This window comes from Micromys minutus (genome assembly GCF_963924665.1).
Source record: "Micromys minutus genome assembly, chromosome: 31".
In the NCBI taxonomy this organism is placed as follows: Eukaryota; Metazoa; Chordata; class Mammalia; order Rodentia; family Muridae; genus Micromys; species Micromys minutus.
Genome location: NC_137966.1, coordinates 24637630 through 24655243, shown reverse-complemented (window position 1 = coordinate 24655243; position 17614 = coordinate 24637630). Strand labels below are relative to the sequence as shown.

The following is a 17614-nucleotide window of genomic DNA, read 5'->3' as shown; positions in this document are numbered from 1 at the left end:
ATCATTGCTTTTCTCATCCCCTGCTCCTCGCTGTACTTTAAGAGCCAAGAGGGTATACCCTAGAAAGGCTCCTCACCCATGTGTCTCCCCTTGCTGCCTAGAGGGAAGTTTTTAAATGCCAGATGAAAGTTGATTCAAAAGAAATATTAATTACAGGCAAATAAACAACTGTCAAAAATGTCTGGTACTCTGGAACAAGATTGGTGACCTTCTTTAAGTGGGTTTATTTTCAAAGACGAGGCTAATCGAATGCTGCAATTCTTAAAACTAGTCAATTCGGTAAAGAAAAGGAAAAGGAACATAACCCTGATATACTATGCAGCAAGGACTCCTGGGAAAAGCACAAGAAAGAGTGTGGCCAGACTGTAAGATTTGCAACTCAGTGGGCGAGTGTAGTGGCCAGAGCCCAAGCTCTGAGCCTGCTGTCTCTAGCCACGGGCAGGTCACTCAAAGCCTCTGAGCCAGTTTCCTCATTGATCCGTCGTTGTTACAAATACATTCTCATTGTTTCATGGTGCTGTTGGAGGGGATAAAATGAACACACACTGTAAGTGATGGACAAATGGATCTGTTTCCCTTCTGACTCCTTCTAGCCCATCAAACACATACCGAGCGTACCCCTCCCACATCCAAACATGAAGACAGAAATATTCTCTCAAGGAGTCATGTCCCTGGTGTGCAAGGAGCATGACTTGACATGTCTAAAACTCAACTACACAGTGTTGAGGACTTTTTTTTACAGATAGTCCTACAGGGGGTTGGAAAAGCAGCACAAGGCTGATTGGGACGCTTGTGTGGCCACATTAGAAGAAAGTTTTGAAAAGAACTTACTTTTTCTTTTCAGGGTCTTAATGTTACTATTGCTGCGACAGAACACCATGACCAAAGCAACTCAGAGAGCAAAGGGCTTATTCAGTTTATGCTTCCACATCACAGTTCATCAGCAAAGTGAGTCAAGGATAAAACTCAAACAGGGCCGGAACTTGGAGGCAGGGGCTGGGTTGGTACAGAGGCCATGGAGGGATGCAGCTTACTGGCTTGCTCCACATGGCTTGCTCAGCATGGTTTCTTCTAGACCTATGACTACATGAAATGCCCCTCACACTTCTCTCTCTCTCTCTCTCTCTCTCTCTCTCTCTCTCTCTCTCTCTCTCTCTCTCTCTCTCACACACACACACACACACACACACACACACACACTTGTGTTGACAACAGACATTGAACTGTATGTCCAGAAAATGTATCTCCATCCACACTCATACTCTCTAGTGAACAGACAAGTGTAGCGCGCCCACAGTTACTCATCCCAGAGGCAACAGTACCAACAAGCCATGTGTTTATAACCAGGCATGCATGGTGCTACACTCCTTATATGTGCCCGCTCTATGTACTCCTTCTGTGGTGTAGAAAAGAGGCCCAGAGAATTCTATCAACCTTCCCAAGCTGCGCAGCTGCGCCATGATGGAACACAGGTCTCAGCTGCTCACACTGGCTCCCTGTGCCCCCTCACACTCATCTGGACGTATTTGATAAGAAGTATCCCTGTGTGGGAGGCTCCTCAGTGGCACTGCTTAACCCCGACAGTAGATTTGGAATCACTACAAGCCACTGCACTAAGCCTCTGAGTGTTTTTATTAATCCAGAGTAGATCCCTTCCATTAGCTATTTAATAATCAGTGACATTCCAAGGTCTCCAGAGTTGGATGGGACAAGCAGTGTGCCTTTCCATGGCAGGGTAAACGTTTAGATTTCAGGAACAAGTTAGTACGCATGACATTGTAAAGTTAACCTCACCTGAGGTGGAACGGGCCAAACTCCATCAGAGCTGGCTGTCTATGCATTCCTCTTACTGTGCATCCCACTACGATGGTTACTGAGCTTGTACTAGACTCCCATTCGTGTACTCTTCCAGCAGGTATCTATGAACATAGTACACTGTCTAAGCATTAGAGATATAGGGACAAACTGAACAAGAGCATCCCTTGTTCAACCTCCACCTCCCAGCCTCTCGCACCTACCCATGTATTAAAAGATGCTGAGAGCTCCTCATAATAGCATGGGACTGTAAATCCCAGAACACAGGAGGCTGAGGTAGGAGGATTGCAAGTTCAAAGTGAGCTTGAGACACAAAATAAGATTCTGTTTTACAGAAGGGTGGGAAGGAAGGCAGGAGGAAGAGGAGAAAAAGTAGAAAATTGGAGGAGGGAGAGAGAATTAAAGAATAATTCTCTCCAAAAGCATTGTTGAGCAGAGATGAAAGGGCCATGTGGCTGTTAAATCCAACAACTTAAATATTAAGTAAAGAATAACCTGTCTTTTTTATTTTTTAAAATCTCACTCACCATAGCTCCCACAATGCCCTGGGAGTAGTTTTTTATTTAGGTAGGTTTGTTCTAACTCTAGGCTGGTCTAATTTTCCACTGATCAGATCAGGTCCCTCACCTGCGTCTTCTCCATCGGCCAAATGGGTTCAGGTGACCACTCAGCCTGTTAAGCCCCTGGTTAGTGATTAATGTCAATGTAGCACTGGCCTCTCATCGAACTACCAAGATCATTCATTTTTCTAAGCAGACACATTTTAGGTGACTATAAGATATAAAAAGAAGATAAATCATTCATAACAAAGAAGCGCATCCTTACTGTTGACCACTATTCACATATTGATTTTGCACACAATTTATCTTCCTACTGCAAATTCAACTTAGAAGGCCACATGCTTCCTATTGCTCTTAGTCAGATGTTCTCAAGAATGCCTGACGGCAAAGGACAGGTCACCTTGGCAGGATCGCATGAAAGCAGTGCCGTGGAGATTCTGGGAGGACTCACTGCCGTACACAGCACCCATGGAGCTCTCCCTGGGGTTTACCAGGAACATCACCTTAGAGTTTGTTCTCCTTGACGTCGAAGACCAGAAAGCAGGGTCTTGTGAGGCCTGTGATTCCAGCTATAAGGAGATCTGAGTTCAAGGTAAGCCTACAGAAGGGCTCAAGGATGGCCTGGGTATTAGTAAGTGAGACCGTTTTAAAATAAAAATAAAAAATCTGGGAATGTGAGCTAGTGATATAATGCCATCTTACTCAAGTATGGGCTTAAATCTCACCCACCTTTAATATAAAAAAAAAATTCATCACCAAGGTACAAATATAGACCCGAAGAAGTATCACAGGCACACAGCACAGTGTCTGCCACCAAGATGATTGAGTCATTGAGTCCTTGAGTGTGTGTCTTCAGCACAACTGTAAAGGAAGTTCCCTCCCTTAGACAGGATTTCTGAGCACCCCTTCCCTGACCTGTGCAGTGCTGAAATCTGGGTAAGCTTAGTATCCAATGAACAGCTTCGGAGCACTTCAAAATCACCTCAGAGACTGAGTCTTTACTTCAAAGCCTGTTAGCCAACACCCTTCACAGCCAGAAACTCCATACTTTGGTGGCCCTCATTTGTTTGGGGAACCACATTCAACAGACTTGGAAACAGCAGCAGATACTACCAGGGGTGGTCATGGTTGCCTCCATTATTTGCAGGCTCTATGGGGTTTGGACATAAAAGTTCCAAAAGAAAAGGCTAGTGTATTTTGTATCACAGTGTGTTGGTTTCTCATAGTATATTATAATTCAGCTCACAGATAAATAACACCTAATTGTTTACTGAAGTTTCCTGTTGGTTGGTTAATTTTCCTACCTGTGTCAATGGCGAATACTGTCATTGCCAGTCACTGCAAGAATTTCCAAAACCATGAAAAATCGTCACCATGCAGAATCAGAGAATCTATGTCCTCTATGTCCAAGCTCCATATCCTACACAGACCTCTTCCTTACCCACTGATTATAAAAGTTGCAACCCAACAGTCTGCAACTATGTCTCAGCAAATGAACAAGCCTTACAGCTTGTGGGGGGGAGGGGAGCTCAGCAAAGGGTGCTCATCCTGGGAAAGCACATGCCACGGCTGCTCCTGCTGCTTTCAGGCAGGATTCTACACATTGCTTTGACTTGAAAACATGATTGTTAGGCATGACCACTGTAGCAATGTGTGCCAAGCAACCTCATTGTTCCTCAACTCCTAAATAGAGCATCAGCTCCACTGTGTGTTTTCTACACAGACTTTGGAAGGAAAGGAAACCTGAGGAAATAAACCAGGATCCCCAGGGATGCTCTGTCCCAGGAACAACAGCTACTGAAACACAATAGTAAAAGAAGCCCGCCCCCTTTTCCTGGCAGAGCAAGAGAACCAAATGTAGAAGCAGGCATATTCATCCCCAGCTACACACACACACACACACACACACACACACACACACACACACACACAGAGTGAGGTGTTATAGGTCTTTTTTGTGAAGCTCATTTTATGTTCTAAAAGATAAAATTCTATGTTCACTGAAAGCAGTGTGAAACCTAAAAGGAACATCTGGTCAACCTCAGAAGGCAAATAAAAAAAAATTGCTTAACCAATGACCCGGTCAAGATGAACCAATAGCAAGCATTCCCCAATCAACATGAGCCAATGAAATATATTATTAACTAACAGGTCAACAACTAATCAAACCAATGAAATAACTCATTGGTTAAGTATCCCAACATGAGAACCAAGTTTATAGATCAACAATGATGAACCAATCAAGTCATCTAGTGATTAATAAAACAACCAACCAAGTGGCTCTCTATTTAACAGACAACACATCCACATCAACTCCTACAGTGCCAAAGTCAGCATCACACGGAACAGAGCAATCTAATTGATCCTTGAGTAGCCCCAGAAAATCCTGCCAAGTCACCACTGACATATTACCGTGGGACTGGAGTGACCAGTAACCTGTACTTACGGAGATTATTTATGGGGGTCCTTGTGTCCATGTTCTCATAATGCTGCACGTGGACGACAATGTTAAGGTCTCTCTCCATGTGATCCGTGTTGCAGTGGCCCTGTGGCCTCATGACATCCGCAAGGGCTCTGTAAAAACAAAGAACAGAACTCTGCTCACTCACAATACAGCAGTGTGAAGTGCCCATCACTGCCCAGATGGGACAAACAAGCCATTCCTTCCAGAGAGCTGCCATTGCAGTTAGGGACAGAGCAGAGAGAACGCAGAAGCAGTGAAGTGACTGTGAGCAGAGGCTACGGAGTCATGCCTCACGCTGCACACTGCTGACTGGTCAGGGTTTCTCCGCCCAGAGCCTGAGTCCTCTGTGCCTAACACAGATGCCAATACTTCTGATTAGCAATGGCCCCATATTAGTAACATTACTAAGTCCTTACCATAAGCTCTCACTAGGCTAACAGAAATGTCATCTCTTATCTAAGCAATATATATATATATATATATATATACACATATATATATATATGGAGAGAGAGAGAGAGAGAGAGAGAGAGAGAGACTTTCTTGTGGGCATACAAGGAGTATTGCTTCTCTACAGAAAAATAAACAGGTGAGTTGGCTTGCCCAAGGCCACCCAGCCAGTGTGCTGCACAAAGACTTCAGCCAATGTTTTCTTTTTATTTATCTTTTTTAAGAAGGATGGGAACATAGTTCAAGTGCTATCGGTGACCTCATAATGAGATGCAAACTGTGCTTGCACTTAGAACAGAGCAGAGTCAGACAGAGGTCACCTGAAGGTCAGACCTCCCAACACACTATCCTCTTTATTTACCCGCCATGACGTGCATTTAGAAATATGCAAACACCCTAAACATATGTAGTACTGGAGTGTTGTTTACATGTAAGTCCCTCCACGTGTTTGGTCTTCTGAAACCTCTTTCTTTTTCCCCCTTTGTTCATGCACATGAGGCTAGGTGGAGTGCTGACAGTTGATTTCATGTCTCAAGAGCACAGCAGAGTTCTCCAGCCTCCTCAATCCCATATGCACTTACCTGCAAGAATGGCTGTCTCCATCTGCAAGCTTAGCAAGATGGAAAGATCAACCAGCCACTGTGGGTGCCAACTATAAGTATGAAGATGTTCTATAAAAACCAGTAGACTCGTTTCTGTGATTATGAGCAATCCCAGGAACCAACAGGCTGATGGAAATCTTCATACTGATCTCCTCTTGGGCCAGGAAGAGGCACACATCTGCAAGCCCTATCTCCTTGTTTCAAAGGATGCTCCCCAACAGTCCTAGCCAAGTGGACTCTCAGGATCCACACCAAAGGAGACAAAGAAAGGGGAAGTACTGTTTGGTGGGGTCCACACAGACCACCAAGAGCTCAGCAGCGCCGCCGATGGCAGTGATGTTCACAGCTAAGGCACTTCAGTATGTTGAAATTACTGGGTTGATCTGAACCCAGAGGGTTAGACCTTAGAGCTGAGCATGTGGGAGATGTTTCTGAAAGCTTCCCATATGGCGACTGCTTGCTCAAGTTAAGTCTCGAGTCTGTGCTAGAGCAGCAGGGGCCACGCGTGAGGGCCATGGCTGGGGTAGTAAGTTGTGCTAAGAACCGTAGCCAGGGAGAAGTCTGAAGGGAGAGAAACCCAGAGGCCTGCATGGGATAGAGGACAAGATGCAACCCACTGGAGACGGGAGAATAACCACAGCCCACACATGTGTTCATTCAGCAGATTTATTGTCTACAGTGTGCCATGCATGACATGAGGCCCTGGGGGTACAGCACTGCATGAGCTGAGAGGTCGTGGCCTTCCTGGAGCTTACGTTCTATGGGAGAGAATAAAAAAATAGATATGTTAAATAAAAATAAGCAAGAGATGAAGTAAACAACAAGGAATGGTGCAGCCAACAGTGCCATAACAACAGCCCAAAAGTAGGAACACTCCAGACATCCATCAGCCGAAAAGCAGAATGGAATATTACTCAGCCATGAAGAGGAAGAATAGAGCCTAGACACTGTTCCAAATGTGAACAAAACTTGAAAACCTTATGGCCAGTGAAAGAAACTAGACACAATAAGGCCTGGGTTGTGTCATTTCACTTACAGCAAGTGCCTAGAGTAGACAAACCCATAAAGAGTACAATCATGGTTGCCAGAGGTTATGTGGAAGCCAGAGTGAGAACCAACTGCTAAAAGACCGAGAAGGCCTGGGGGGCAGGGGAGGGGCAGTGAGTGCTTCGTTGGCCTTAGCGGCTAAGAAGTAAGTTAGAAAGATGGGGAGAGAACCAAGACGACATCTGATGAAGAGATGAGACTTGGTGTGCAGGATAGGCTGGGCACGAGATGCCGCAGCACGGATCTGAACTGTCCCTCAAGGATCCACGTCAGAGGTTCATTTCTCATCACGATGCTCTGAATGATAGTGAGGACAATGGAGGTCTTCAGTCGTGGGAGGAAGTGGACATGGACCCTGGTCACTTCCTGTTCTCACTGTTGGCCTTTCTGGCCATGAAGAGAACAGCCGTGCTCTACCCTGTGCTCCTGCCAAGACACACACCACCTTACCACCAAGGTCAACAGACTGTGAGCTGAAACCTCCTAGGCTACAGGCAGAACAAACCTCTCCTCTGTGTAAGCTGATCCGCTCAGATGGTTGCTGCAGTAACAGAAAGCTAGTTCACACAGGTGAGGGTGTGAGAACGTGTCAGGCAGACCATACAGAAAAGTACAAAGGACCCGAGGCAGGAAAGACAACAGATGTTTGAGAAACAGGCAAACAAGCTAATAAAGGTGGAACAGGCCAAACAGAGGGGAACAAGGCAAGCCGGACAGCTGTCACCCATTTTCCGGAGTGAGGAGCTGCCCACATGAGTTCTGGCTGATCCTACTCCTGAATGTCTGAAATCAAAGTTTATGCTCTTCCATACCTCTGGACAATGGCATGGTCTGAAACTCAGGAAGGCTTCGGGGCAGGGAGCTCTGAGACAGACAGGACCTTGTAACCCTAACTTGCCTTTTTTCGCTTCTAAACAGGTTCTTCATCCTGGGCTTCAAAGGATCGCTGAATTCTTCTGGAATTGAATGGAAAATCTGTTTGTGTTTTTTTTCCCCCCCCTTGAGCAAAGAAGCCATAACTTTCATCAGATTCACCACAGGGTTCACTCTCAAAGCACCAACATGGTGGAGCTTTCCCCAGCAACCTTAAGCCTGGCTTTAATGGCCTTTAGTCATTAAAATGAGATATCAATTCAATTCTGTGTAGATGCCACTGTCTGCACTGGAGCCACACAGCAGACAGCAGGAGTCAGGGACCAAGGATCAAAGGAAGTCCTAAAGACTCTGTCACCAGGACCCTTATTTCAGCCATACGTGTCCCAGATGAAAGGTACACATTAAATTATAAACTTAGTGTCAGCTGCTCATCACAAAGCAGGCATACAGATAAATAAAGAGCTACACTCTGTAAACCACAGGCTGAAGGCAGACCAGCAAATGCAAGCAACAACATGGCAGGCCAGGTGTGGTGGTACACCTGTACTCCAGCTATGGCAAGTTTGGGGCCACTCTGGTCTACATGACCAGTTCAAGGCCAGCCTAGGCTACATAGTGAATCTACAATGAGAATAGAACAGGGGAAAGGGTAAGAGAGAACAGAGAGCGTGAGGTAGAGATGAAGGAGTTTGGGGAGATGGAGAAGATGAAGATTGAGAAGATGGAGATGGGGTAGGGGAGGAGAATAGAGATATAGAGGAGAGAAGAGGGGGAAGAGGAAGAGGAAGAAGAAGAGGAAAAGAAGAAGGAAGAGGAAGGGGAGGAGGAGGAGAAAGAGGAGAGAACTCCACTCTCCATTACCTTCTTACAAAGTTAAAACATTCAGACCCAAAGTCATCCAAAAAAAAAAAAAAAAAAAAAAAAAAAAAAAAACCAAAACTCTCAAGAAGAACATTCAATGTGTGGATTTATTTATGCACGAGGAACATCATCCTTAGTGTATACAATGCTTTGGACTGGTAGTCAGTGGGAGCAGGAAGGCATCGAAACTAACTACAGACTTCAAAGTAAGGTTTATTTTCTCACCTTCTCCACAGGCCGGAACGTATACCCCATAACACAGTCTTTGTTTAGAGGTCCTGGCCAAGTGAGCACATTTTGTGGTGCTTACTAAACACAGTTTTAGGCAGGGATGTGTCAAAACCTGCAATGACTCAGGGGGAAGGGCATTCCACTCTTCAGAAACAAAACAAGCCAACACTTGAGGGTTTAATAAATGGTCCCGGTGTCTGTTTGGGTCTGAATAAAGCAAAAGATTTCTCCTTCCCCAACTAACAGAATTCTCCTTCCCGGCGACTGTGAAACCCAAGCCTTTGTCCTTTCTAACTCTGGGATCTTCTCTGTCAACATTCAGGCTTGATCTTGAGACATGAGCTTGGCAAATTTTGAACTTGATAATTCCATATAATAAACCTTTTGATGTGTGACTTCTGTTTCCTGAAGCACCAGGCTTCATTTGAGCCCCTCAGAGGAGCAGCTTCCCCACCCCCACACATACACCCTTAGCTCTGATTAGAACAATTGTGTTGATATACTATTTTTGAATGATAATGGGAAGAGCCAGACAATAAACCAATCAACTGATAACTTAATCATAACTAATAACCAATCAACTTACTTTGAGACCATGCTACAATGGGAAGAGATAACACTGAGCGCTAAGCCGGGCATGTGGAGGAGTTGGGGTGCGGGGTGAGCGGCTAAGCATGAGAGGTAGGAGGAAGCTTTCTGGAGAAGACAACACTGTAGCAGAAACCTGAAGGTGGAGGACCAGCCATTTCAGATGATCTAAAGGAAGATGGCTCAGCCAAAGAATGAGGATAGCGGACAAAATAGAAACATTATATCACTTTTCCTCCCAGTACAGAAAGCAAATACAAGATTCCAATATTTCCAAAGTCCCAGGACCTGCCCTGAAGGCTCCCGGGGGTCTAACTTTGTATGGAGATTTGTTGCTCTTTGGTTTTGGTTTTATGTTTTGTTTTGAGACAGTCTCATATATTAGAAGCTGCTCTCAAATTCCCCCATGTAGCTGAGGAACTATTAATCCCCCTGCCACCCCAACCGACCCCAGATCTGGGAGTGTAAGTGAGCGCCATCACACACAGTTCTAGGCAGCAACGGGACTCAAACTCAGAGCTTCATGCAAGGCAAGTATTCTACCAACCAAACCATATTACAAGTTTATATCCTGAGTTTTAAACACATCAGTGGGTTTTCTGAGCATCATCTCTTGCACAAGGAACTTCATTCATTGTTCAGAACACGAGGACAATGGTCACAATTAGATTTTCTATAGTGGGGATTTACACCAGTGCAAACAATACCAAAACTCTCACGTTCTTCAGTGTGTGCATTTGATGGCATGAGTGATGTTTCCATCAAGCTGATTTCTGTCCCCAAAGAGAAGCAAATTTGTTCTGCTTCAGTGTACCCATGGGCTTCTCCAGCTTGGGAAGCCACAAAGTAACCACAGGCGTGCCAAAAGCTGGGCTGATGAGAGGGTTCTGGGAGGCCGCAGCAAAGGCCCATGGCAGGGTCACTTGCCACTTGAAGTCGTATCTCTGCAAAGCTCTCCAAATGCATTTTTGAGAACCACACAGGACACTGCTATGTCTTTTGCCCACATGGATTTGATTTTTTTCTGGCTTGGAATTGTTTTATTCTGTTTGAAGATGGGAAAAACAGCATGTGTTTCCTACCGGCTTCAAGTGGAGAGAGCTTCAAATATACATGTCTGCCCTCAAGGTTGTTTCCCCAGCGTTTCCACCGAGAGGTCTAACCCTGCCAGGACAGGTACATAAAACATTCTTAGACTTCACCTCACATGGACTCCCAGAAGGCCCTGCTGCACACTGCTGTTTCCAGGGCACTGAGCACTTCTTTGGGATCTGAGAAGGCCAGAGGTCCTTTGGGTCCGTGTGCAAGGCAGTCTAGCAGCCAAGGACCTGCTCCCTTCTCCAGATCATCTGGGTTTGCAGCCAGAATCCCCTGGCTCACTGGGTGCTCATTCACCCTCTTGGAAAGCATTCTGTGCCTCCATAATCGGCAGACTGTCACCGAAGCTACCTTGTGGGGGAGGGGTGTGAAATTAAATGAGAATTTATACACAAGTTTGTGGCAAAATTGCAAATCTAGCGCCAGTTCTTCGACATCCCCCAGACAGCACTTTGCGGTACATTTAATCTAGTCGTACGCAAGCCATCCTTCCTGTTCAGAGCTGCAAGCTTCTCCTGATCAGATTGAAATGCAAATCCAGAGAGCTTAGGAGAGTTCGCCACTGCCACAGAGTACGGAGTAAGGACCAGGCACTGAGGTCCAAGCTGCAATGTCACCCCAGTCAGTGGACAAGAGGAAGAACTCCAGTAAGAGGGATGCTGGGTAGTGACTGGCTGATCTCTATGCTAATCACTTTTCAAGCCTGCTACTCACTGAACTCTCAACCTCCAGATAAGAACTAGAGTTGCAGAGATGTGAAGCAGCCTTCCCAAGGTCACCCAAACACTGAGAGACTTCACTAGGTCTACTGTGAGCATGTGCAGTTCACACATGGATGAGCTAAACCCAAAAGCTCTCTGAAGGGGATGGTCACCACCCAGCCACAACCAGCAGCTGCTCTGTGAAAACCCGCAGGTGCACTTACCAAAGCTCTGAATGGGACAGAGGAATTACAAACGGAATTCTCTGAGAAATCTGCTTCTTCAGTCCAAACTACTGAGTTGAAGTTGCTTTTAAAAGATCGTGGATGTTAGGGGTGAAAAAAGTCCACAGCCAAATACAACAATACCTCTTTACCAGAGCCAGACATAAAGCCAAACTCTGAAGGACATTTGGGATATGAGAAGGAGACTTTAATATGATCAGACATGTAATGACAGAGTGACATTTTTGTTCTAAGTTGTGATCGTGGAATTGTACTGAGTGGGAGAAATGTTCTTAGGAGACTCATGCTACAAGTGTTTGGGAACTGAATGCTGTGTCTGCAGCTTATTTTCAAATGGTTGTACTGGGTGGGGAGGGAGGTAGAAAAGGAAGGAAGAAGAGGGACAGAGAGAGGGAAGGATGGAGGGAGTCAGAGAGAGAGGGAGGGAAGCAGGGAGGAAGGGAAGCAAGGAGAGAGGGAGGGAAGGAGAGAGGGAAGGAGGGAAGCAGGGAGGGAGGGAAGCAGGGAGGGAAGGAAGCAGGGAGGGAAGGAAGCAGGGAGGGAGGGAGAGAGGGAGGGAAGGAGAGAGGGAAGGAGGGAAGCAGGGAGGGAGGGAAGCAGGGAGGGAGGGAAGCAGGGAGGGAGGGAAGCAGGGAGGGAGGGAAGCAGGGAGGGAGGGAGAGAGGGAGGGAAGGAGAGAGGGAAGGAGGGACAGAGTCAGGAAGAGAGGGAAGGAGGAAGAGAGAGAAAGAGAGAGGGAGGAAGAGAGGAAAGCAGGGAGGAAGGGAGGCAGAAAGAGAGGGAGAGATGGAAAGAGGGAGGAAGAGGGGGAAGATGAAGAAAAGGGGGAGAAAGGGCAAAAGAAATAGAAAGAAAGCATCAAAATAAAAGCAAAATTTGACAAAACTAATTAACTAATTAAGATCAGTGGAGGGATTTTACTCTTCTGTGTCAACTGAGTGTCTAGTGACATTTTCTACTGCCACTAGACAGGTGTGAGGGGTGTAAGCTACTTAGTGGGTGGAGGTCAAGGATGCTTCCACACAGCCTACAATGTGTAAGGCAGTTCCTACCACAGGAGCTACTATCCAACCCTGAGTGTGAACAGCACCAGGATGACAGACCCCGATTCAGGCAGACTGTCCTGCAGCCCACTGTATTCCATGTGGAGGCTTTACATTTTTCTTTTTTTTTCTAGTAAGAACTTATGGTGGCACACACCTATCATCTATTCCCTAGGAATCTGAGGTGTGCAGATCATGAGAGAGAGACTATCCTGGGTCATACCATCAGACTATATCCCACAATGATACACAGAAAACCTAAGGCACACACTTTGCAAGCCAATGGGTGTCTATCCAGGGGCTTTCAGTGGAGGCCTATGCCTGTGGCTGCTGTGGTGACACTGCAGAGCTTCCACACTTCTCCTTTCTCCCTCCTTCCCCCCTCTGAGGGGAAACTGACCCTGTGGGAGGTCAGAGACCAATGTCTGAATAACCTGTGTGATTGTTCTCTACCTTCTATTTGGGAACAGGGTATTTCATTGAGCCTGGAGCTCAGCGATTGACTAGGCTTTAGGGAGCCCCTGGGATCCACTGTTTCCACCTCTAGCACTGGAAATAGACTCACCACAGTGCTTGGCTTTTTAGGTGGGTGCTGGGATTTGAACCCAGGTCTTCATTCTTGCACAGCAAGCACTCTTCCCCATTGAGTCATCCCTCTAGTTCTTACAAAATGGCATGGGTTCTCCCCACTCCTCCTGGGGGCTGTTTTTCTCTTTCTTTTTTCATCCTCCTCAGTCCAGAAAACCAGCCCATATTCCTAGGACTCCAAATGTGCATTTTGTCATGCGGGGGGGGGGGGGGAGGCTCCATCAAAAAACACAAGTTTCCTGGTCACTGGGACAGAGTGTGCAGAGGAACACTGCCTGCCACCTGTGTGTCCTTGACAAGGTGCTTCCCAGACAAAATGAGAACAAACCCCAGGTCTGCATCCCTGAGCTCCTGGTAAACAGGAAGAGGCTGTGGCTGGCACATTAACTGCTACTGGAATGTGCCTCACCTTAGAGCAGCCTCTTTGCTTCTAAGCTTGGTGCACTGGTCTCTGCTGGAGGGTCCCTTAACACTGTCAGTCCCTGCTGGAGGGTCCCTTAGCAGCATCAGACAAAAGCTAATGAGCCATAATCACAGTGGGCTCCAAAGGATTAAGTACATAAGCAGCTTGTGATGCAGTCAGAGGGGCCTGGGGCAGCCTGGGTGCCTCAGAAAGGTTATGCAAGTGGAGAGACCAAGCTGAATGCAAAGAGTCACACTGTCCTCTGCTTTTCTCTGGGATTAACTCTGAGCTCCTCCCTTTGTGAACTACTTTCAAACTCAAGGCCAGTGTTTCTCCTGGATCTCAGGGTCACCAAAGAAGAATGCTAAAGAAGATGTCTGAGGCTTATTCCAAATAGACTGACTATCAATCTCCACAGAAAGAACTTAAAAAATCTGACCCCAAGAAGTTTCCCAGATCCCAAGGCTGGGCCTGAAGACATCTGTACAAGTGAATTGAACCCAGAATTACTATCATTGTCACATTTTTCTTTTAATTACATGACTTTAAGCAAAGCCACTTTGCCTGTACCATGCTTTTTTCCTACGTAAATAGGGAATTAAATAGTAGCTGTGTCATGTGACAACCGAGTTTTCACACACACACACACACACACACCTCACAGTGCCTGGCACCCAGCCCTGTGCTCAGAAAGTGCTCACTCTGGTCCTTTCCCAGTGTTTGGGATAAGCATGAGAATCACCTGAGAGCTTTACCAGTCCTGCCCAAAACATAATCGAGTCTGCTCCCTTGCCAAGGCCAGACATTTCCACTGCATTCTAAAATCCCTGAATGTTTCCAGGGAAAACCCTAGTTAAGTACTTAGCTCTGGGTACTCCTGGATGTGGCTTCCAAAAAGACCTTACCTAGAATCTGCAGAAAAACTGGAGTTAATACTTCCGAAACAAGAGAGGAGGGGCTAGGAAAGAGAAATGGGTTTCCACTGAGCCCCTGGGCATCAACGGACAGCTGGGTTGAGCAGGGCACCCATTCCACGGGAGAGTGACACTGTAGCATCAGCCTCACCCACAGACCTGCCAACAGTAGTGCCTCTCTCCACCTATTCCCAAAAAGGGAAACGATAACTTATCAAAAAGGCATGGTGAAGATTTCAGCGCAAGTTAAAGTCAGTGAGGCAGCCTTCCTGTGTCTGAGTACTGTGTCACAGATCTGCATCCATTTCTCACCCTCACCCTAATGAGGACAGAAGATGTCCCTGGCCAGGGCTCTCCTAAAGTGAACCCACTGGGAAGCTGGAGTTAGAGCACATTGGGGTAGCTAGAGATAGGATGGGACAGCTCCTTACTCTTCCTTCCAGTTTCCTGGATTCCCTGGGAGCTTAATCTTGTGCCTCTAAGAAATCACCATCTACCCCTAACCCAAACTGATCAGAACTTCCCTACCTTCCTTCCAGACCCCTTATCTCTGGGGAAAGGAAAAACTTTCTTATATAAATAGAAAATGATCGCTTGTGAGGTGGTAGTGTTCCTTTGCCTATTTTTGCTAGGTCTCTTTGTTCAGATTTTTAGGCACGTACATGGGTCTCGAGCACACACACACACACACACACACACAAGTGCGTTAGCACAGGCACACATACACCCCCCCACGTGGGGTGGGTGAAGAGAACATGGTGACTTCAATGCCCAGATTCAAAGTCAGTTGGGCTTTGGCCCCAGCCACCCTGCTGTCAGCCGGCCCACAGTCCTTGCTTTCCTCTCACCCAGACCTCAGGCTAACCCCTCATCTCTCCCCTGGGTCCTGGCTTAAGTCTGCATCCTTCACCTCCAAAGTTATTGAGTTCTGGGAATCAATTTAGACACTCGGGGGAGGGGACAAACAAAAAGGCAAATAGCTCCCTTAATTCCCAAATGTTTTTCCCCATCTGCTGCGACTCTGCCAGTGCTGGGACTTGCATAATGAATAAAGGAAAGGCAGCTCAGTTGACAAATCAAGGTGCTTGAAGGGTGGAGGGGCCTTAGAGTCAGCTCCAACCCAGGCAAGGCGCGCAGCGTTGTGATGGCTGCAGCACAGAGAGGGATAGATGGTGAAGGAGACATGGAATAGGGAAAGAAGAGGTTCCGATCAAGAACCCTCTGGGGGAAACGCTAGCTCCACAGAGGCTCGCGTCCTCGCCCTGTCCGTGCACTCTCCCTAACCTCTGCTTCATTTTCGCTAGTGTACAAGTTGCAGAAGGTACTCCCTCTTTCCCTTCCTCCCTCCCCTCCCTCCCTCCTTCCCTCCCGACACACACCCGCAAGCACGAGGGAATCACACACGCCCCCCCCCCACCCCCTTCCTTTCAGGTTCACCTGCCTCTGTTTACCTAGGGAAGAACATCTACAATAAATGAATCCTTTCCCCCAAACCCAAGAGTTTGAAGACCTGGCTGTGTGTCTCAAGTCCCACCACCATATCAGGTGAGAGGTAACAGCAGGCGGGTGAGGGGAAAAGAGACCTTCCCCTTCCACACTCAGCCTTCACCCCCACCTGTGCTGAGCCTAATGCCTCGGCTCAATGCTACAAGCGAAAGTTGCCATCCTGGGTGATATTCCCCATTGGAGACCTTGGAGTAGAGGGAACCACGACTGGGAGATGTTGGAGATGGAAGGGAAAGGAAAGTAGACCCAGAGAGGAGGGCGAAGGGGAGGCAGCCCACCTGGACATGTGTTCCCTTTGGGGCCGGTGCGCTTTCTCTAGCCCCAGCTTGGTGAAGATGCCCACCAGCACCATGACAGCCACCACCCCGCAGATGATGTAGACGATAAGGTTGGTCTTGTCCTTGGTGGGGTCGTGCAAGGAATCATCCTTACGCGCTGGGGGCTTGCCCGTGTTAAGCCAGAGTGGTGTGTCGTAGTTGGTACAGGTGCTCTGGTTCAGTCGCCGCTTCTTAAACGTGCAGCAGAACCGGAAGCCACAAGTCCCGCAGCAGAAAATGAAGTCGCCCGAGCTGCAGTTGAACGGCGGGTCCCACTGGCCCATGACATCGAAGTACCCCCGACAGGAGTCCGGCGTGGGCGCTCGAGTCGGCGGTGCGTCCGAGCCCCCGACGCCCTCGCCGGCCTCTCCGGAGGCGGCCCCGGAGCGGTTGCCCCCTGTGAGCAGAAGCACGCCGCCCAGTTGCGCCAGCTGCCCGTGCCCAGCTCGCTCCTGCGCCCGGCACATGCGGGCACACAGCTCGGTGAGGAAGCAGCCAAGGAGCAGCCGAAGGACTCGGCGCATCGTGTCTCCCAGCCCGGGCTGGAGCGCTCGGCCGCCGCTGGAGCCGCTGCCGCCGCCGCTGGACGCGCGGCCGAAGCTGCCGAGGCTGCTGGCGGGGGCTGCGGGCCGCCGCTGGCCGCACATGCAGGGAGGCGGCGCGGGGCGCTCGGTGGTCGGCGGCCACTGCGCTCGGCTCAGACTGCGTTCGTCTCCAGCGCGACGCGCGCCCAGGAAGGGGGCCGGCCGGGGAGGAGCGCGCCCGGGCCGGGCGGGGACGGAGCAGGAGCGGGGGCCAGCGCGGGGTGCAGGTCCTGCCGGCCACCGGGGGAGGCGGGGGCGGAAAGCAGGGGAGAGTCGCTGTGTCCGTAACTCCCCTCCGCCCGCCGCCCGGGACTCGGCTCCCTACGTCCGCTCGCTCGCAGGATGCTCTTCACCTCTCCAGCACGCCAAGTGCGCTGGAAAGAGAGAAGCGACACTTGTGGAATGAAGGGAGGGCCAGAGGGAAGGGGGAAGGGGAGGAGGACTGATAAAGGAGGAGGGGGAGGGAGAGCGCTAGCTCGAAAGGGGCGGGTGCGCAGAAAGAGGTGACTCGGGCGGGCGGGGGCGAGTGGGGGGCGTGCAGAGAGCGCTCGGGTAGAAGCAGTAAGCTCCGCCGCCGCCAGGCTCCGAAGAACAGCTCTGGTTTCTCGGCAGGTGGAAAGAACCGCGGCCGGGACCTCTGGCACCCTCTCGGGGAGAAAGGTGCACCTCACCCCAAGCAAAGGCTCAGAGGTGGCTCCGCCCGCGGTTTTTACCCCTAGGG

General features: G+C 48.5%; 1 protein-coding gene across 2 annotated transcripts in view; it reads right to left on the bottom strand.

Annotated features, from left to right (window-relative positions):
- SHISA9 (shisa family member 9) overlaps nucleotides 1-16956 on the bottom strand; it is a gene marked incomplete at both ends in the record, with an annotated part of 283938 nt that extends 266982 nt beyond the window's left edge. For both annotated transcript variants that reach the window (XM_080942198.1, XM_080942199.1), the window contains 2 exons: nucleotides 4822-4949; nucleotides 16271-16956. In XM_080942198.1, the coding sequence (XP_080798324.1) occupies nucleotides 4822-4949; nucleotides 16271-16956 (814 nt within the window). The remainder of the gene's footprint in view (nucleotides 1-4821; nucleotides 4950-16270) is intronic.
- Between the last annotated feature and the right edge of the window lie 658 nt (nucleotides 16957-17614).